The sequence below is a fragment of the Pseudophryne corroboree genome, chromosome 7 (assembly GCF_028390025.1).
Source record: "Pseudophryne corroboree isolate aPseCor3 chromosome 7, aPseCor3.hap2, whole genome shotgun sequence".
Taxonomy (NCBI): domain Eukaryota; kingdom Metazoa; phylum Chordata; class Amphibia; order Anura; family Myobatrachidae; genus Pseudophryne; species Pseudophryne corroboree.
Window position 1 is genome coordinate 440,336,715 of NC_086450.1, and position 22,650 is coordinate 440,359,364.

General features: G+C 51.0%; 1 protein-coding gene across 1 annotated transcript in view; it reads left to right on the plus strand.

Moving 5' to 3' along the window:
- The first annotated feature begins 256 nt into the window (after positions 1–256).
- LOC134944259 (farnesyl pyrophosphate synthase-like) overlaps positions 257–22,650 on the plus strand; it is a 31,590-nt gene continuing 9,196 nt past the window's right edge. Inside the window, exons 1-5 of the mRNA XM_063932841.1 lie at positions 257–394; positions 477–617; positions 1,217–1,297; positions 1,427–1,549; positions 1,625–1,713. Coding sequence (XP_063788911.1) covers positions 257–394; positions 477–617; positions 1,217–1,297; positions 1,427–1,549; positions 1,625–1,713 — 572 coding nt within the window. The remainder of the gene's footprint in view (positions 395–476; positions 618–1,216; positions 1,298–1,426; positions 1,550–1,624; positions 1,714–22,650) is intronic.

Sequence of the window (22,650 nt, forward strand, 5' to 3'; positions counted from 1 at the left end):
CCTGACTGCACGTCCCTGATGTGGTCCACCTGTGAAGCTGATCTGTGTCTGCAGGGACATGTGAGGGATTCACTCTGTTTTTAACATATCTGCAGACCCCAACAGAAAGCATTAGTTTCTCTTATAAGAGGCTGGGACAAACTACCTTGTAACAGTATAGTATGTCCCAGTATATATAATGTGTGTATGTATGCATGCATAGTTATGTAGCTCTCAGTTGACAGATGTCATGTTGGTTGTCTCCAAGCCCCGGACAATGGCTTCTGTGAATCCATTGGCAGCCTCTGATAATCTTCAAGAGTTTTCCAGCTTACTTGAGTGGGTAGTGCAGGACCTGACAGCAGAGGAATGGGGACACCCGGAGATTGGGGTTGCCATCTCACGCTTGCGAGAGGTAAGTGAGATCTGTGAGGCTCTGGTCAGATAGCTTCCCTTGCCTTCCACATACCGTACCAATGTGAGTGTGTGCTCCGCAGGTCCTGGAGTACAATGTTCCTGGAGGAAGATGTACTCGAGGTATGATTGTAATGGCCTCCATCCAGAACTTGTTGCCGTTGGCCATGCAGGATGTGGAGACCAAAAAGAGGGCCCTGGTGGTGGGCTGGTGTGTAGAGCTGGTGAGGACCCAACTGTTTCTGTGATATCTATGTCACATCATTGTTATGAGCTGCTGTAGCTCACAACTTGTTTTCCAGGTCCCAGACTTTGCTAGGAGGCCGAAACGCTGATGTGCTGTGTCAGTACAGCATGGCATTCTGGTCCCGGCCATCACTAGGAGACCGGGGACACTGGCTGTGGACAGCGCTGCTGCATTGACAGCATCCCAGCTGGTTCTGATCAGCTGGGACACTCTATACTGCTCCCATAAGTTCAGCTCCACACCTGCAGATTTTTATTTAGTTTAAGGCCCTATCTCTGTGGTGGTACATTGTTTGGCCTTTGTGTGTTAAAAGGCAGTCAGGCTTTCACCTCCTGGTCAGTTTTAGCTTCATGTCCTGGTGTTTAGCTCGCTGATCCATGTCTGTTTATCCAACCTGAAACCCTGTCCTGCTGAATTCCTGAACCTTGTCTGTTTCTCCATCCTGAAACCGTGTCCGTCCGTAGTCTTGAAACCCTGTGTGTTATAGATGTGAGACCTCTAAGGTGGTTCCAAGGGTCTTATGCATATATTCAGGTGTATCACAACATTCATATAACTGGTTCCTCCCTTCCCTAGATGACATGCTCCTTCCTGGTTACTGATGACATTATGGATAGGTCTGAGAAACGTCGTGGGAAGACTTGCTGGTACAAGAAGGTAACATTGCACCAACCTGGCACTAGGCAGAAGTTATCTGGGATCACAGGGTGGTATCGGGTAGATCATTAGGAGGTACAGGTCAGAGCTGGATGGTGCAGGTACTGAGTGAGGACTGTCCTGACACAGGAGGGAATCGGCCTGGACGCTATCAATGACTCGTTCCTGCTTGAATCATGTGTATATCGGCTCCTGAGGAAACACTGCCGAGGACAGCCCTATTACCTGAACCTGTTGGAACTGTTTCTGGAGGTGAGAACTGTACTGGTATTCCGTACACCCAGATACATAGTGTTATGCCTTATACCCATCTCTTCTGTGTTACAGATCTCCTACCAGACCCAACTGGGGCAGGCACTAGATCTAATAGTTGCTCAACCAGGGAAGGTGGATCTAGCCCAGTACACGGAGACCATGTGAGTTCCCTGCATCTCAGACACTAGATCTAATCACTACTAAGTCAGGGAAGATGGATCTAGCCTGGTACATGGAGACAAGGTGCATTCCCTGCATCTCTACCCAAGGGCACTTTCTGCCTAAAGTGTCTATGTGTGAGTCCTGGGCTAACATGGGACTGCAGGGCTGAGCTCATAGGCATCATGGACCACTGGACCAGGAATGTACTTTGGTCCTGATATACAGGTGCATGCAAGCGACACGCTATGCAGATGTTACATAGTTACTTATAACAAACAATTGCGCTATTGCTTATGGGAGAGCTGGTAACAGTACTTGAGAGGCAAAGCAAGGAGCCTTCTTGGGAGTGTCTGGGAGTGTCTCGGAGGTGGCCTAAAGGCAGAGGGCGTGCTATGGGTGTATCACGGGCGTGTAAGTGCCAATGGTGGACTGCCTGGATGCAATGGTGGTGCTACTCTGTGAAGGGACACATAAAATGGGCGTCTTATTACTTGCACAATCAGGCGCAAGGGGAGGCAACTCCAGCAATGGGTGATAAAGTGGACGCAGCATCGGCCACCTCTAAATCAGGCCCTTTTGTGTTTTAAATAATATATAAGAGCTGTGAATTATCTTAGAGGGCCTGTCATAGACCACAAGGGCAATAAAAGAGACCCCTAAAACTTGGGTGCATTCTTCATTACTGCCCTTCTCTCTAACCATCGCTGCTGCATTACAGTGTACGGTGCGGGTTGGGTATGGGTGACCGGCAGTTGGGATACCTCCGGTCACCATACCGACGCTGGGATCCCGGTGTTTAGATTGCCGGTGGGTGGGAGGCGAGTGCAATGAAGCCCCTTGCAGGCTTGCTGCGTTCGTCACGCAACGGGCTTGGTGACTCGCTGCACTTGCCACAGGTTCCATTCCCACTCTATGGGTGTCGTGGACATCCACAAGTGGGAATAGTCCCTGCCAGTCGGCATGTCGACTGTCAGGCTTTCCACTAGATGGGATTCTGGCATCGGCATAGTGGCCGGCGGTCACATAACCACATCCTGTACGTATGTATGATTTGCTCATTGCTGACTCTTAGGACAGGATGTATCATGCATGCCATATTGCATATGATGCATCCCGCCACTTAAATTCCTCCCAACTTCTGATTACTTTAAGGAGCGACATCTGTGCGCGCCCGTCCAAAAAGGGGGCGTGGATTCGCGGGAGGGCCTGCAATCGCAAGCCCCACCCCAGTTTTTGTCACTGAGGGGGATTGCCCAGTGCTCTGTGAGCTGCTGGCATGCCCCCTCTCCTCCTTTCTCCACTGAATAGAAGCTGTGAGCATGAGTACAGCGTCTATTCACTGCTGCTCTGCTAAGCAGAGCAGCGAATGCAGGAGCCTCCCAACTGCCCTCCCCCCCCCACCGCAGTATACTGCGACCCACGGGTGGGACAGCGGGACAGTCCTCAAAAAACGGGACTGCCCCGCGAAAATCGGGACAGTTGGGAGGTATGCACTTATCGCATGCATAGCAGCATCATGCATACTGGGAAAGCAGCAAACCTCCAAAAACAAGTTATTAGAGCTTTAACCACTTTTACCACTTAGTTCATCCCGGCCTTACTGTGTTATTAAAAAGTGGGACCCTGAATGGTAATAAGTGCTATAAGTTGATCGCTATTGAGGCCGAGATAGCGATTTTCACAAATCTGCTCTTGTTAAAAATCGCAATGTGAAGAGCCGCCCTGAAAAGATAAAAGACACCCACCGATGCATTCGCAAAGCTGCGTACGCATCTTGCAATGCATACGCAAAAAATAAAAACCATTGATAGTTGATGCTGACCTCAGCACACTCAACTCAATGAAAACGCAATTGCAGTTAGTTAATAGTCTCATGTTGTCGCAGACCACTCTTTTAGTAGTAGAAGATCATGGGGGTAATTCAGAGTTGATTGCAGCAGCAAATTTGTTAGCAGTTGGGCAAAACCATGGGGGTCATTCCGAGTTGATCGCTTGCTGCCGTTTTTCGCAGCATAGCGATCAGGTTGTTCTGCGCATGCGTATGGGCTACAGGGCGCACGCGCCAAGTAATTTCACACAAAACTAAGCAATTTTACACAGGGGCGAGTGACGCTTTTCAATCGCTCTGCTGATCGGTGAGTGATTGACAAGAAGTGGGTGTTTCTGGGCGGAAACTGACCGTTTTCCGGGAGTGTGCTAAAAAACGCAGGCGTGTCAGGCTAAAACGCAGGAGTGGCTGGAGTAACGGGGGAGTGGCTGGGCGAACGCAGGGCGTGTTTGTGACGTCAAACCAGGAACTAAACAGTCTCCAGTGATCGCAATCTAGGAGTATGTCACAGGCCACCGGGTGGTGAAGTGGCGGTGTTTCGTACCTTAATTTCCCCTGATGATGTCGGTCCCAGTCTTCTTGGACTTTGCTTTCTTGTCACCTCTGGATACCCAGCAGAAGGATGAGGACCCCCAAACAGACCCCAGACAAACAAGTCACCACACTTTTGGACAGTGACTGGTATTTTATTATCACCAATAAGGTGTCACTGCTATTGGGTTAAACGGGTTAGTAGGGTAGAATTGAAATTAAGCAATGTCACTATATATACTGTAGGAATAGATCAATATGCAGATCAGCAGTTCGAGATCATATGGTATCACAGGTAATATAGTCAAGCATTAAACCTTTTAGTTACAGTACATATAACAAATTCACGGCTTTTAGGAGAACTCACAATTGCAAGTATTTCTTCAATATACTCGTAAATGAACTTCTCACAAATTATTTATCATATACTATTACGTCACTATTAACCATAACCTTAAATGTCTACCAATTGACTGGCAGCAAGTAACCAGGAACAGTGTCCAAATTAGTGTCCCAAGTGTCCACACAGTTGCTGTAGAATTACTATTAACCGTAGTGTTCCTTACAGTATCTCAAGTGTCCACTAGAGGGTGTAGGAGTAGAATCCGGCAGTGACTAGTAACTGGGTTTTGTATATTATCTCAGATATCTTATATGAAGGCTTTCAGTACAAATCCTGAGGTGAATACGGACTAAGATAACTGGATGCAATTCTATCAGATAGCCACTCACTATCTAGGGTAAGGGGGGATCAATACTGTTTGCACGGGCTGGTTCTGTCGGTACTAGTGCTAACTAATATCACCTTCTTTAAGGTAACTCCTAATAGGCAGTAACCTTTTTTCTCATTCCTTGAACACAACACTGTCGCTGTCCCCGGGTGACCTTGCGCAGATTAAAAGCATCAAATTCTCCCCCTGGGCTCTGCCTGTTGGACACGGCTGTGCTGCTGCTGTACTGGTTGGCTGATAGATGTCATATATCTTGGGGCTCTTCCCCTCTCTGTCTGTAGTAACAAATGGGAATATTGCTGCATGAGGGAAGCGCCTGGCTGAGTTGGCAAGGGTTGGATGGCTGTCAAGTTGAGCTGCTGCTGAAATGGCCTCACTGACTGACAACACCTCTGTCTGTCTGACCCTGGCAGCCTCAGTTGATGGGTGACAGGGGTCTTAGGCTGTGCTGACAGACTTAAACAGGGCTGACTGGAGAATGACACAAAAAGGGGTTCTGGCTGTTACTGGGGTATGGCTGGCTGTGCTGAGGCACTGTCACTGAGGTATGGCTGGCTGTGCTGAGGCACTGTCACTGAGGTATGGCTGGCTGTGCTGAGGCACTATCACTGAGGTATGGCTGGCTGTGCTGAGGCACTGTCTCTGAGGTATGGCTGGCTGTGCTGAGGCACTGTCACTGGGGTATCGCTGGCTGTGCTGAGGCACTGTCACTGAGGTATGGCTGGCTGTGCTGAGGTACTGTCACTGAGGTATGGCTGGCTGTGCTGAGGCACTGTCACAGACACAATGTGAAGGGGCAAGGTTACTCACTGCTCCCCGCAGCTGCATTCCACCCTCTCACTGTCAGGCAGCCTCTTCAGTGCTTCCCAGCTGTGATGACAGGGACTCCCCGCTGCTTCACTTGCGGCTCGCACGCTGATATGATTCCTGTCAGCACTTCTCTCTCAGCAGCTGCGACGCTTCCTTCCCTAGTGTCTCACTCAGTTGTCGGGCACAGACGGCTCCACTTGCGACCGCTCACCTTTCGCCGCTGGTCACCCCTTTTAAGGCTCTCTGGACGACAACTCTCCACACTGCAGCCTCACACACTCTCCTCAGAGCAGTAACCCTGCCTCCTCAGCTTCCTGCTCTGTAAAGGTCATGGGGTCAGCCAATCGCAGGGTACTTTTCTCCCAGCTCTCTTGCTGTGACAGTTGGGCTCCTCTGATTCTAGACTTGACTCCCCTGGGTCCTAGTGCCCCCCAAGCTAAGATACACTCCCAGAGGGTGGCGGCTTAGCGTTTGCACTGCTGCTAAAAGCAGCTAGTGAGCGATCAACTCGGAATGAGGGCCCATGTGCACTGCAGGGGGGGCAGATATAACATTTGCAGAGAGGGTTAGATTTGGGTGGGTTATTTTGTTTCTGTGCAGGGTAAATACTGGCTGCTTTATTTTTACACTGCAATTTAGATTTCAGTTTGATCACACCCCACCCAAATCTAATAGGCCCTACACACTAGCCGACATCAGCCAAAGATATGAACAATCTCGTTCATAAATGAACGAGAACTCGTTCATATCTTTCAGTGTGGAGGCTCCAGCGAGGAATGATGCGCGGCCCCGCGCTCGTTCATCGCTGGTCCCCCGTCAGCTGTACATGATGCAGGCCAATATGGACGATCTCGTCCATATTTGCCTGCACTGCAATGGAGCCGCGTGACGGGGGGAGTGAAGAAACTTCACTCCCCCGTCACTGCCCCCCCCGCCGCCGGGTCGCCCGTCGGCCGTATCCGCCGTCGGGCAGGTCGGCGGCGGATCGGCCAATGTGTAGGGCCCTTAACTCTCTCTGCAAATGTTATATCTGCCCCCCCTGCAGTGCACATTGGTGGTCATTCCGAGTTGTTCACTGTTTTTTACGTTCGCACAAGGCAAATGCAAAATTGCAAACGCGTTGCACAATAGCGACCATACGCCACCAACATTATTTTGCAATCTCGTACACAGCAATACACAAAGTAGGCGTATGCCAAATGACCGCAAGAATGCGCTCCTATCGCATTACCACAAACTCCATTGTTAAAATCTGAACTCGTCATATATTTGCACAATCTTCGCTAAATTGCACACGCTATGTACTTTTGCTAAGAAACGCACAGCATTTTTTTTTAACACCTTTGAGTTCTAATTCTTTACGCCTTCCTCAATTAAGATTCCAATTAGTGTAATGAATTATAATGGTCATGACCAATTAAGTCTACAAAGATTACCTGCAGAACACTTTGTAGGCATAATTGTCCATTAACATTTTGTTTTTAAAATAAGTGTTATAGATATTGAAACTGTGCCTGGCCTAATGTAAAATTCCTGCTTTTTGCGTAGAGGTGTAGTGTGTGTATAAATGTGTTTAGATGTAAAACAATCAGCTCCTAACTGTCATAAATCAGTCTTTTTTTTAAAGAAATTATTAATTAAGACTATTCTTAAGTAAGATGTGTGAAATGTTTAAGGTAACCAATTTCTGGACGCCAATCTGCTGTTCCTTTATTGCATTAATAAACACAACACCCGCTTAAAATGAAAAAAAAATCTTTTTATTTTCATAAAACTTTTTGATTTTTTTAATAAACTTTTTTGTTACGAACATAAAATATTTTAATCAAATTTTTTTTGCAGGTCCTCAATGTCTGCCAGCAAGGCCCTCATATTTCGTTTTATGCGGGCAAGAATGCCAGTAATAGTTGTGGGATCTCCAACTGCACCATCTGAAATGAAGGGAAAAAATAAAAATGAATAACTTACATTACCTATTATAGAAGCAAGGCACAAAGCACACTTTAATGGCAAAGTGACTACATCATGGTTGTTTTTTTCATAAAACAGTAGCAGGCCAACACATACAAGCATGCTCAGCAATGTTTTAATTTAAAAAAAAATATAAGATTTTACTCACCGGTAAATCTATTTCTCGTAGTCCGTAGTGGATGCTGGGAACTCCGTAAGGACCATGGGGAATAGACGGGCTCCGCAGGAGACTGGGTACTCTAAGAAAGAATTAGATCTACTGGTGTGCACTGGCTCCTCCCTCTATGCCCCTCCTCCAGACCTCAGTTAGGGAAACTGTGCCCGGAAGAGCTGACACAATAAGGAAAGGATTTGGAATCCCGGGTAAGACTCATACCAGCCACACCAATCACACCGTACAACTCGTGATACTATACCCAGTTAACAGTATGAATAACAACTGAGCCTCACGAACAGATGGCTCATAACAATAACCCTTTAGTTAGGCAATAACTATATACAAGTATTGCAGACAATCCGCACTTGGGATGGGCGCCCAGCATCCACTACGGACTACGAGAAATAGATTTACCGGTGAGTAAAATCTTATTTTCTCTGACGTCCTAGTGGATGCTGGGAACTCCGTAAGGACCATGGGGATTATACCAAAGCTCCCAAACGGGCGGGAGAGTGCGGATGACTCTGCAGCACCGAATGAGCAAACTCAAGGTCCTCCTCAGCCAGGGTATCAAACTTGTAGAATTTTGCAAACGTGTTTGATCCCGACCAGGTAGCAGCTCGGCAAAGTTGTAAAGCCGAGACCCCTCGGGCAGCCGCCCAAGAAGAGCTCACCTTCCTCGTGGAATGGTCTTTGACTGATTTAGGATGCGGCAGTCCAGCCGCAGAATGTGCAAGTTGAATCGTGGAGCAGATCCAGCGAGCAATAGTCTGCTTAGAAGCAGGAGCACCCAACTTGTTGGGTGCATGCAGGATAAACAGCGAGTCAGTCTTTCTGACTCTAGCCGTCCTGGAAACATAGATTTTCAGGGCCCGGACTACGTCCAGCAACTTGGAAGCCTCAAAGTCCTGAGTAGCCGCCGGCACCACAATAGGTTGATTCAAGTGAAACGCTGATACCACCTTAGGGAGGAATTGGGGACGCGTCCTCAATTCTGCTCTGTCCATATGGAAGATCAGATAGGGGCTTTTACAGGACAAAGCCGCCAATTCTGACACCCGCCTAGCCGAAGCCAAGGCCAAAAGCATGACCACTTTCCACGTGAGATACTTTAATTCCACGGTCTGAAGTGGCTCAAACCAATGTGATTTTAGGAAATCCAACACCACGTTGAGATCCCAAGGTGCCACTGGGGGCACAAAAGGGGGCTGAATATGCAGCACTCCCTTAACAAACGTCTGAACTTCAGGCAGTGAAGCCAGTTCTTTTTGAAAGAAAATAGACAGGGCCGAAATCTGGACTTTAATGGATCCCAATTTTAGGCCCATAGTCACTCCTGACTGTAGGAAGTGCAGAAATCGACCCAGCTGAAATTCTTCTGTGGGGGCCTTCATAGCCTCACACCAAGCAACATATTTTCGCCATATGCGGTGATAATGCTTTGCTGTCACCTCTTTCCTAGCCTTTATCAGCGTAGGAATGACTTCAACCGAAATGCCCTTTTCCATCAGGATCCGGCGTTCAACCGCCATGCCGTCAAACGCAGCCGCGGTAAGTCTTGGAACAGACAGGGCCCCTGCTGTAGCAGGTCCTGTCTGAGAGGCAGAGGCCAAGGGTCCTCTGAGATCATTTCTTGTAGTTCCGGGTACCAAGTCCTTCTTGGCCAATCCGGAACGATGAGTATAGTTCTTACTCCTCTTTTTCTTATTATCCTCAGCACCTTTGGTATGAGAGGAAGAGGAGGGAACACATAAACCGACTGGTACACCCACGGTGTCACTAGAGCGTCCACAGTTATCGCCTGAGGGTCCCTTGACCTGGCGCAATATCTTTTTAGCTTTTTGTTTAGGCGGGACGCCATCATGTCCACCTGTGGCCGTTCCCAACGGTTTACAATCAGTTGGAAGACTTCTGGATGAAGTCCCCACTCTCCCGGGTGGAGGTCGTGCCTGCTGAGGAAGTCTGCTTCCCAGTTGTCCACTCCCGGAATGAACACTGCTGACAGTGCTATCACGTGATTCTCCGCCCATCGGAGAATCCTTGTGGCTTCTGCCATCGCCATCCTGCTTCTTGTGCCGCCCTGTCGGTTTACATGGGCGACCGCCGTGATGTTGTCTGACTGAATCAGCACCGGCTGGTTTTGAAGCAGGGGTCTTGCCTGACTTAGGGCATTGTAAATGGCCCTTAGTTCCAGAATATTTATGTGTAGAGAAGCCTCCTGACTCGACCATTGTCCTTGGAAGTTTCTTCCCTGCGTGACTGCCCCCCAACCTCGGAGGCTTGCATCCGTGGTTACCAGGACCCAGTCCTGTATGCCGAATCTGCGGCCCTCTAGAAGATGAGCACTCTGCAGCCACCACAGCAGAGACACCCTGGCCCTCGGGGACAGGGTGATCAGCCGATGCATCTGAAGATGCGATCCGGACCACTTGTCTAACAGATCCCACTGAAAGATCCTTGCATGGAACCTGCCGAATGGAATTGCCTCGTAAGAAGCTACCATCTTTCCCAGGACTCGCGTGCAGTGATGCACCGACACCTGTTTTGGTTTCAGGAGGTCTCTGACCAGAGATGACAACTCCTTGGCCTTCTCCTCCGGGAGAAACACCTTCTTCTGTTCTGTGTCCAGAATCATACCCAGGAACAGCAGACGCGTCGTAGGAACCAGCTGCGACTTTGGAATATTCAGAATCCAGCCGTGCTGTTGTAGCACTTCCTGAGATAGTGCTACTCCGACCAACAACTGCTCCCTGGACCTCGCCTTTATAAGGAGATCGTCCAAGTATGGGATAATGAGAACTCCCTTCTTTCGAAGGAGTATCATCATTTCGGCCATTACCTTGGTAAATACCCTCGGTGCCGTGGACAGACCAAACGGCAACGTCTGGAATTGGTAATGGCAGTCTTGTACCACAAACCGGAGGTACACCTGGTGAGGTGGGTAAATGGGGACATGCAGGTACGCATCCTTGATGTCCAGTGATACCATGTAATCCCCTTCTTCCAGGCTTGCAATAACCGCCCTGAGCGATTCCATTTTGAACTTGAACCTTTTTATATAAGTGTTCAAGGATTTTAAATCTAGAATGGGTCTCACCGAACCGTCTGGTTTCGGTACCACAAACATTGTGGAATAGTAACCCCGTCCCTGTTGAAGGAGGGGAACTTTTATTATCACCTGCTGGAGGAACAGCTTGTGAATTGCCGCCAGCACCACCTCCCTGTCCGGGGGAGTAGCTGGCAAGGCTGATTTGAGGTAACGGCGAGGGGGAGACGTCTCGAATTCCAGCTTGTATCCCTGAGATACCACTTGTAGAACCCAGGGATCCACCTGTGAGCGAACCCACCGGTCGCTGAAGTTCCGGAGACGGGCCCCCACCGCACCTGGCTCCATCAGTGGAGCCCCAGCGTCATGCGGTGGATTTAGTGGAAGCAGGGGAGGATTTCTGTTCTTGGGAACTGGCTGTACGGTGCAGCTTTTTCCCTCTACCCCTGCCTCTGGGCAGAAAGGACGCGCCTTTAACCCGCTTGCCTTTCTGGGGCCGAAAGGACTGTACCTGATAATACGGTGCTTTCTTTGGCTGTGAGGGAACCTGGGGTAAAAATGTCGACTTCCCAGCTGTCGCTGTAGAAACGAGGTCCGAGAGACCATCCCCAAACAATTCCTCACCCTTGTAAGGCAAAACCTCCATGTGCCTTTTAGAATCCGCATCACCTGTCCACTGCCGAGTCCATAATACTCTCCTGGCAGAAATGGACATTGCATTTATTCTAGATGCCAGCCGGCAAATATCCCTCTGTGCATCTCTCATGTATAAGACTACGTCTTTAATATGCTCTATGGTTAGCAATATAGTGTCCCTGTCATGGGAATCAATATTATCAGACAGGGAATCAGACCACGCTGCTGCAGCACTGCACATCCATGCTGAAGCAATAGCAGGTCTCAGTATAGTACCTGAGTGTGTATATACAGACTTCAGGATAGCCTCCTGCTTTCTATCCGCAGGCTCCTTTAAGGCGGGCGTATCCTGAGACGGTAGTGCCACCTTTTTTGATAAGCGTGTGAGCGCTTTATCCACCCTCGGGGATGTCTCCCAACGTACCCTGTCCTCTGGCGTGAAAGGGTACGCCATTAGTAACTTTTTAGAAATCACTAATTTTTTATCGGGGGAAGCCCACGCTTCTTCACACACTTCATTTAACTCATCTGAAGGGGGAAAAACCACTGGTTGCTTTTTCTCCCCAAACATAATACCCTTTTTAGTGGTACCTGGGTTAATGTCAGAAATGTGCAACACATTTTTCATTGCCGTAATCATGCAACGGATAGCCTTAGTGGAATGTACATTAGTCTCGTCGTCGGCGACACTGGAGTCAGACTCCGTGTCGACATCTGTGTCTGCCATCTGAGGTAGCGGGCGTTTTTGAGCCCCTGATGGCCTTTGAGACGCCTGGGCAGGCACTGGCTGAGCCGGCTGTCCCACAGCTGTTATGTCATCAAACCTTTTATGTAAGGAGTTGACACTGTCGGTTAATACCTTCCACATATCCATCCACTCTGGTGTCGACCCCGCAGGGGGTGACATCACATTTATCGGCACCTGCTCTGCCTCCACATAAGCCTCCTCATCAAACATGTCGACACAGCCGTACCGACACACCGCACACACACAGGGAATGCTCTGACTGAGGACAGGACCCCACCAAGTCCTTTGGGGAGACAGAGAGAGAGTATGCCAGCACACACCACAGCGCTATATAACACAGGGATTTACACTACACAAAGTGATTTTCCCTATAGCAGCTATAATACACAGTATTGCGCCTAAATTTAGTGCCCCCCTCTCTTTTTTACCCTATTGAGCCTGGAAACTGCAGGGGAGAGCCTGGGGAGCTGTCTTCCAGCGGAACTGTGAAGAGAAAATGGCGCCAGTGTGCTGAGGGAGATAGCCCCGCCCCTTTCACGGCGGACTTCTCCCGCTCTTATTAATATTATGGCAGGGGATTTTTACACATATATAGTTTATTAGACTATATTATGTGTTTTTTGCCATTTTTAAGGTATTCTAATTGCAGCCCAGGGCGCCCCCCCCCAGCGCCCTGCACCCATCAGTGACCGGAGTATGTGGTGTGCATGGGGAGCAATGGCGCACAGCTGCAGTGCTGTGCGCTACCTTAATGAAGACCGGAGTCTTCAGCCGCCGATTTTCTCCTCGGAATCTTCCGTCTTCTGGCTCTGCAAGGGGGGCGGCGGCGCGGCTCCGGGACCGGACGACCGAGGCTGGGCCTGTGTTCGATCCCTCTGGAGCTAATGGTGTCCAGTAGCCTAGAAGCCCAAGCTAGCTGCAAGCAGGTAGGTTCGCTTCTCTCCCCTAAGTCCCTCGTAGCAGTGAGTCTGTTGCCAGCAGATCTCACTGAAAATAAAAAACCTAACAAATACTTTCTTTACTAAGAGCTCAGGAGAGCCCCTAGTGTGCAACCAGCTCGAGCCGGGCACAGATTCTAACTGAGGTCTGGAGGAGGGGCATAGAGGGAGGAGCCAGTGCACACCAGTAGATCTAATTCTTTCTTAGAGTGCCCAGTCTCCTGCGGAGCCCGTCTATTCCCCATGGTCCTTACGGAGTTCCCAGCATCCACTAGGACGTCAGAGAAAACATGTTAAAAGTGTAGCACACCATGCTGGGATTCATTCACATCTGGAGTGACCCAGACTTGCCTTTTTTGGCGTTGGCCCTGCCTCATCACACTGCATCTCAACATCTTCAGAAGTACTACATATACTAGCATGCCCACACTCCCTGAAAGCCTGCCTTACTACATAAGGTGAGACAGGTCTTGTTGTAATGTTTTGACAAACAACGTTTTTGAAGTGACACTTTAACAACACATGTCCCCAGACTTGGACTGTCACACAGGGGTACAGAGGAAAACACCAGTGGCCCTAATTTCATGCCTGAACAGCCTAAGGATCAGGTTCCAGACTGTGGTCTTGCCTGTTGCATTTTGGTGGTCCTAAACATTGTCGACCCACACACTGTCGATCTAAAGATCCACACCCCTTACATGTTACACTGTATATTTTATGTTTGTTTTTGGAACACACTATTGTTAGGCAGTCATTTTTTTGTTAGCTTTGGATGGGCGTCAGCCTCTGTAGGTCGACATGTGCTAGTTCTACATGTCACAAGATCAACATGTTATTTATGGATACATGACAAATGTTAAAGTTTATTTTCACTTTATGCGGCACGTGTACTCCAATTGCAATGGAAATTGCGTACGATGTAAGCGGTAGTGTAGCGACTCACCTTGTCCTAAGCCTGGCAAAGAAAGTGAAGCATGCGAGTTGACTGTGCAAATATTGGGATACCCAGGCACTCTAAGTTAAAAAGGACAACAACATACCAAAATACCCTTAGGTCTAACTTTTTACCTGACAACCTAGCACATATAAACCCTGTTGTCCTGGAAACCCTGTCGACCTAATGAGTGTCGACCTAGAGTGGACAGCCTAAACATTGTAGACCTAGACACTGTACATCTAATGACCCACACACAAATGTAAATGCAACATCCATACCATGATGAAGAAGTCAATCAATTTTCCTTGGGCCAAGATTGGCCCCAGTACAACACTGCATGTAATTGTAATTGAAGTTAAAGTAGCTAACAAACACAATTTAAATGTGTAAAAACTTATTATCATCTTCCACATGTCCAGCACCCTCAAACTCCTTGGGGGCCTCTGCTGCCCATTCAGTAGGTGAGGAAGGAGGCTGGATTGGGGAAGGAGGCTGGATTGGGGAAGGAGGCTGGATGGGTGAGTTGTTTAGAAAGGGTGGGTCTGATTGAGGGGGGAGGGGGGTTGAGAGGGGGTTTGGGCCAGAGAGGGGGAGTGGAGCTGAGAGGGGCTTTGGGGCTGAGAGGTGGGTTAGGCCAGAGAGGGGGAGGGGGGCTGAGAAGGGCTTTAGGCCAGAGAGGGGGAGGGGGGCTGAGAGGGGCTTTGGGCCAGAGAGGGGGAGTGGGGCTGAGAGGCGGGTTGGGCCAGAGAGGGGGAGGGGGGCTGAGTGGTGGATTGGGCCAGAGAGGGGGAGGGGGGCAGAGAGGTGGATTGGGCCAGAGAGGGGGAGGGGGGCTGAGAGGTGGGTTGGGCCAGAGAGGGGGATGGGGTTGGAAAGGGGGGTTGGGAAAGAGAGGGGGAGGGGGTTGGAGAGGGGGTGGTTGATGATGAGGAAGGGGAAGTTTGATTTTGGGGTTCAGGGTGTTGAGGGGGTGAGGGAGTTTGGGGTGGGGAGGAGGCTGGAGGTGATGAATGCGCTTGAGTAGCTTGCTGTTGTGCTTGCCCTAGAATCACATTTAAAAAAAATTAAAAAAATCAGTTCCATGTGCATTCACAAATAACATTGTTATGTTAATTTATTAATACAAATACAAAGTTAGTTATGTCTCCAGCCTACAGCCTGTGTGCCGACTCACCACACCACTAAACATTATCCCCTAAGCACTCTGCTCCCCAGTCTGTACTGCAAGCCCTAAGCACACACACTCTGTAAACTGGTTAAGTGTGGTATGTTTTGGGTACTATAGTTTAATAATAATGTCTGCTAATAATCTCACTTTATCACATCTAAGCACAATTTTTTTGTGCTAATTAAAAAAAAAAAATTGTTAGTGCTAATAAGGCGCTCATAACTTTATTGTGATTACATAAACCTTTTCTTTAAGCTAGCTTATCACTAAATTAAACCACACCACACACTGAAATAAAGACATGGACACAGTAGCTGGAGTTAAAGGTCAGACGATGTTTATTAATCGCTGACCAACTCTTTAAACTATAATTGTGATCGAATTAGAATTGATTTTGAATATAGATTTAAATTTAGTTTGGAGGATGGCAAACAGAAAGTCACTGCCAAACACCAGCACCAGTCACCTAGATGAAAACCACCAAACCAAGGAGGGGAGTACACATACCCCGCCTCCTTCCCGCATAACCCGCATTGTGCTGGCCTTACCCCTCTTTCTCTGGCAAACGTTCGGTTCCCGCAGGGGAACGTCTAAATGTCCAACCGCAAGAAAAGGACACACCTGCCGTCCTTCTAAAGAGGGAGCCCCACAATGACCACTTATGCCTGTGTGACAGCTGGTTGGCAGCGACTTCCCGCCAATCTGGCTTTCAATAGCCCACTGCAATAACAAAAAACGTAGCCGAAATCCGGGAGGGCGGGCGGGCATACAATGAATGGCAAGAGGAAGTCTAGGAAAATGGCCCCCACCTATATACTATCCTAAGACCCTCCTATTAATCTTGATGCACAACCTTCTAATCCAATGGGAAAAAACCAACAGGGAAAACTGATCTGCCTAGCAACTGCTTAGTCATTTAAACAACCAATCACAAAAACGTTGATCTCTTATATGGCCTCAGGCTTATGCAGCCTTCAGCTTTTCTAAGGCGCTCATAACATTATTGTGATTACATAAACCTTTTCTTTAAGCTAGCTTATCACTAAATTAAACCACACCACACACTGAAATAAAGACACGGACACAGTAGCTGGAGTTAAAGGTCAGACGATGTTTATTAATCGCTGACCAACTCTTTAAACTATAATTGTGATCGAATTAGAATTGATTTTGAATATAGATTTAAATTTAGTTTGGAGGATGGCAAACAGAAAGTCACTGCCAAACACCAGCACCAGTCACCTAGATGAAAACCACCAAACCAAGGAGGGGAGTACACATACCCCGCTTCCTTCCCGCATAACCCGCATTGTGCTGGCCTTACCCCTCTTTCTCTGGCAAACGTTCGGTTCCCGCAGGGGAACGTCTAAATGTCCAACCGCAAGAAAAGGACACACCTGCCGTCCTTCTAAAGAGGGAGCCCCACAATGACCACTTATGCCTTTGTGACAGCTGGTTGGCAGCGACTTCCCGCCACCAAGGTTTACCAAACCGCCACCGCCATCCGCAACCACGACATTAACCAACTAAGGAAACTAAATAGCCCTACCGAAAAAGACCAAAAATATCCTCCAGGAAAAACTGCACTCCCTCCGGAGAAAGATGAACCCCATCGTCCTTGTAAAACTGCCTGTTCCTTAGCACCAGTAGAGGATGCCTGATCGCCACTCCACCTATGGCCTTAACAAAAAGAGACACCGCCGAATTCACCTTTTTGCGTGCTTTCTCCAGCGCCGAGAAACGCACCGCACCACGCCAATGGAATTGGGGCACCATCTCCGACCAAACAATGCAGACTCCTGGCCAGTGACACCGGATCGCCACCAAATCCGCCTTAACGGACAGAATCAAATCTATGCCCTTAACTCGACCTAGATCATTACCACCCAAATGAATGACGATACAACTAGGGCGACCCCAGCGGCGCTCCCGAGAAAAAAGGACCCGCAACAAATCACCCCATAACATACCTCGCACACCTAACCATCTCAATTGCCTGGACCCAAAAACCTCAGTCGCCCTAGATGCCATGGGATGCTTTGCCGCCCAAAAAATATAGGAATGACCAACCAGCCATACTTGGTCCCCAAAATTGATGACAGCTGCAAAAGAAAATATCCTAACATCAGATTATGAACATAATCCATACATAAAGCACAACGTAACAAAATTGAACCCAAGTGAAGGAGAAAAATCAAAAAACCTCCCGTGGACCTTGATAGAACAGCCAATTGAAATTAGGCCCCCTCGGAGGAAAAATTTTAAAAATTCACTTCACACCCTCGATTCCTGAACGGTAAGCGTTCAAAAACCGACGAGTAAACACGTTTTTGGGTTAGCGCAACAGGCGCACCTATAACTTATCTAAACGGACATAGGACTTATAGGAGGCCGACTTCCAACGGCCCAGCTCCCTAATAGCCGCAGGTGATGAACCTGTAGCCGCCGCATGGGTAGCCGCCCCAATCCGAAAGGAATGGGTACCGAAGTCCGCCTCCTGCAAGCCCAACGCCGCTAAACATTTCTTGAACACAGAAGCAAATTGAAACTTTATCAGAGGGTCAACCTGCGCGTGCACCAGCAGCTGGGTGCCCCCCGGAGGCCTCAACCGCACATACTCTTGCGTCAACCTTAGCGGGCAAACACCCGATTCCTCCTGAACCTCCAAGGACAACCAGCGCCCCCGACCTGTTTGATCTGTCTTGGATCGCACAATCCTACAGAGCAACAGGCCCTCCTGCAATCGCACATTTTCGTAAAGCAAACCCGACTCCCGAGACGCCTTGCTGCATGCCACCAACTCGCTCACCCGGAAAGCCCCGAAAAAGGCCAGGGCATACGCACAGCTAAACAATGCGACCTCGAATTCCGAGGACGCAATTTGAGGCAGCACCCGCAGTAAATTCGTTAGAAGCTGCAACGTTATGGGCCTACGTGAGTCCGCAGGCGCCGGGCGCAACCTGGCCCAACCTTTCAGCGCTCTGGAAAGGACAAACGACCCCGTGGGGTCCGTCATCCCGTGGAGCCGCGAGTGAAAAGAAATGCCCGCAAGGGCAGTTGCCATGGCCGCTTTTGACCTACCGCTTTGGTAATGTTCCCAAACAAAGGTCAACAGGGCGTCGGCCGAGGACTCACCTGCTACCCCGTACCTACTCTGAAAGACCGACCAATCCCACCAGGCTGCATCATACGCTCGTAGAGTGGAGGGAGCCAGAGCACACCTGGCTAAAGCGGTTAACCCGACTCGACCATCTGCCAGACAGAAGTTGGGCACTGTAACCCCTCCGCCGCCGCTTCCGGAACCAACGTCCTGAATTTGTCAAACTGGAACCGGGACAATGCATCCGCAATTCCATTGTCAACTCCAGGAATGTGGCGGGCCCTGAAATTAATATTGCGTTGCAAGCAAACCAACACTAGATGCCGTAACAGCCTCAGCGCCTGCGGCGAGGAGGAACGCTGATTATTAATCGCATGTACCACCCCCAAGTTGTCGCAAAGAAACAAGATGTCCTTATTTGCGAACTGGCCGGCCCATAATTCAAGCGCCACTATGATCGGGAACAATTCCAGCAAAAGAAGGTTCTTGGTAAACCCACGCGTTACCCAAGAGGCCGGCCAAGCCGCAGCGCACCATGCGCCCGCAAAAAACGCGCCAAACCCTCGACTGCCTGAGGCATCCGTGAACAATTGCAGCTGCTTACTGGAACAACAAAGCGCGGGCCACAAAACTTCCTTGTTGAAGGACACCAGGAAAGAGACCCAGATCCGCAAATCATCTCTGATCTCGCGGGAAAGGTACACGGTGTGATTCTGCCGGACCGTCCCCGCCGTGGCCCGCTCGAGTTTGCGACAGAAAATCCTACCCATGGGGATAATCCGGCACGCAAAATTGAGAGAGCCCAGCAAGGACTGCACTTGCTTAAGCCGAACCCTGCGTTTGCCTAAACAGTCAGTAATTAAACCCAACAGCTTACGCACTTTATCCTCGGGCAGGCGACAGCAACCCCCCACCGTGTCAATTTCGATACCTAAATAGCTAAGACAAGTGCAAGGGCCCTCGCACTTGTCTTGCGCGACAGGCACCCCTAAAGCGCTGAATAATGCCCTGGCCACCGACAGAATGTCCCCACAGACCGAACTGTCCCCCGGCCCCACAAAGAGAAAGTCGTCCAGGTAGTGAGCCACCCCCGGTTGGCCGGAGGCGGTCTGGACGCACCAGTGCAAAAATGTGCTAAAACACTCAAAGTAGGCACAGGAGACAGAGCAACCCATGGGGAGACACCGATCCACGTAAAATTCTCCCCCTAGTTTGAAACCAAGAAACCGCAAGGAATCTGGGTGCAGCGGGAGTAGGCGAAAGGCCGACTCCACGTCTAATTTTGCCAACAGACCCCCCGGACCACAATCCTGCACCAAGCGCAGCGCGTCATCAAAAGACTGATAACGTACCCTGCACTTTGCCTCCGGAATAGCGTCGTTGACCGACGCACCCGGAGGGTGTGACAAGTGCTGTATTAAGCGAAACTTGCCCGCGGCCTTCTTGGGCACCACCCCTACTGGGGAAATGCACAAGGAGAGCAGCGGGGGAAAGGCGTAGGGCCCAGCCATGCGCCCCAGGCCAATCTCCCCGTCCACTTTCCGCTGGACCTCCTGCGGGAATTCGCGAGCCGATCTCAAATTCTGGCGCGCCACCACATGCACCGAATCCGAAATGGGTAAACGAAAACCGTGCCGAAAGCCCTCCAAGAGGAACGACGCCGCCGCCTCATCGGGGTACAAGCTAAGCCAGCGCTGCAATTCGGGAACTAGAATCGGGGAGAAGGCCTTACTTGCCAACTCCCCCGGCCTCGGCGGAAGTGGCGGGCTTACCGCTTGCCGCCGAGGTGCAATCCTTGGCCGGGTGACTCGCCCCGCACAGCTTACATGAGTGGCGAAAACGACAACTCGCTCCTTTGACGCATTTGCCGTCATTATAGGCAAAGCACTTGCCTTTCCCTAACAAGCGGGACCCCGCAGCCCCGGCCGCCCCGGGCTTCTTGACCGTGACGTCCGGGGTGGGCTTGACCTGCTGCGTGACCTCCAACCACACCTCGACATCCTTAAAACCCGCGGGCAGGATGGGGTTACCATCCTGATTGCGATGGAACTTCTCGTCGTAATCCCGCCAAGCGGAACCCTTGGATTTTAAGTACATGTCGTGTACCAAAAACAAATATTTAACTAAGTTGGCATACTCTGAGGGACGCGATTCCACTGGTGAAAATTGCGAAACGCATTTTCCCCAATACCACCCGGCTTCTTGGCTGCGTCAAAACCCTGTCGCATTTCCTCCGTAAGGGTGAATATGTCTACGTACTTCCCCTTCCGGATTTTTTCTCGCATGCGCTTACGAACCCCCCGTGTAACTGCAGTGTTGGCACAATGTACCATCTCCTCATAACGGGGGGGGTCAAGAGGGACCACCGGCGCAGGCGCGGCCGCCTTATGTGCTTCCTTTGCCATACGCCAATGAGTCTAGCCAATTTACGCGGGCGCCGCGGAGAACCGGACGAAACACTGCTGGAGGATGAGGAACTACAGGTTGAAATGTGTAAAGGAAGGGTCAGCTCACCTGTGTTAGAAGGACCCGGAACCGCGTCGTCCGCTGCACCCGCCTCCGCTGGTGGCCGCACCTCCCCCGTCGACGCCGCGGCCGTCCGCGACTCTCGCCTCCTGCCGGGCGTAGCCCCGGAACTAGCCGGAACCTGTAAGGGAGAAACAGAGGGGACAACAGGCGCAGAGGAGACCAAAACATCATTAACCATGGGTTGAACCTGCGGGGGAGGAGGCCCCGCCCAGCCGCTCCGCGGCGACGGGCCGGCGGGAAGCTGCAGGGGGGGACCCCCAACCGAGGCGTACCCGACTGATTGCGTGCAGGCAGCCCCGCCCCAGGCACCGAAACCCGCGGGGTAAGAAGGCCGCCATGCAGTATGCGGCGTGTAGCCACTCGCCCCCGCCCATCCGGATGACATCGGAAGGAACTGAGGGGGTGCCGGGAGGGGTGGCCAACCCTGCGCTACCTGACTCCCACCGACCAGTGACTGCCCCGATTGCAAGCCTGCAAAGGCAGGGAGGGGCACCGTGACTCGGGGGCCGCCGACCGACCATGTGGTCTGTACGCCGGCGCCCGTGCCGGCTATGTGCGGGGAAAATTGTGGACCGGACGCCACCGTGAAGCCCATGGAGGGCATGCTGGCCGCTAAGGAGAACGCCGGCGCCAGAGGACACGGAAAACCCCCGGGGAAGGACTGGCTCCCCGTGAAGCCTTGCTGAGCTGTGAAAGAAGGAGCAGAGCCGGGTGTATGGTACGACGCCGCGATGGACGCCTGTGTCGCCACTAACTGCAATGCCCCCGGCAGTACGGGGGGGGGGGGTTTGAAACCCGACGAATGGGGATGCCGCCACGGGCGGCGGCGCGCCTGACGACCAGGGGCCCATAAACCAGGCCCCCGGTGCCGGGTTCACATCCGTGAAATCTCGTCCCGTCACCGAAGCCGGGGCGGGCGCAGCAGCAGTCACTGCTACGTCCCCCGCCCCAGCCACACCAGGGTTAGACGACCCCCCATCCCCAATTAAATACCTGGGCGCTATAGGCCCCACGACTGATAGGGGAGCAATTGGGTCCTGCAGCGTTCTGGGTACAGCGGGGACCTCTCCCCGCTGTCCCAGTCTCATAACCCCCACCTGCGCACCGCCCCCCCCCTCACCGCTTGCAGCCCGGCCGCGGCCGCCCGGCACCACGTGGGCACCCGAGCTGCCGCCGAGAGCCGCTCGCGGGGAAGGCAGAGGAGGCCCGGCGCTGATCAGCGCGCCGTGTGATGGAGGCGGCGCCGAAGACTGGGCTGCTGGGAGCGCCGACGACCGCGGCCCGGCCGGGCCGTGCGTCCCGGCGCCACGTGCAGAGCGCCCGCTGGCCGCCCGTCTCCGGCTGGCCGGGCAGCGGGTCGTCACTGCCCGCCCCCGCCGCCCGTCCGCAGCAGCAGGAAACAGTCCCCGGGGCCCAGCACTAGGGGAACGGGAGCGGGGGGTGCCCCCAGCCTCCACGAGGCGTCGAGGGGGAGGGGCAGAACGCCTAGGCCGCGGCATGCTAGGAGGGGGGGAGACACAGCCGCAAATACCCTGGCACCTAACAGGCAAAATCAGCAGCAAAAAGGGGGGAGCAAAGGGGGTAAAATGCACTGCAATGAATAAACAATGAATAACAACAATGAATAAACAAATTATATAAGTAATGATATACTTATCCTTCCTGGGCCATACAATGAATGGCAAGAGGAAGTCTAGGAAAATGGCCCCCACCTATATACTATCCTAAGACCCTCCTATTAATCTTGATGCACAACCTTCTAATCCAATGGGAAAAAACCAACAGGGAAAACTGATCTGCCTAGCA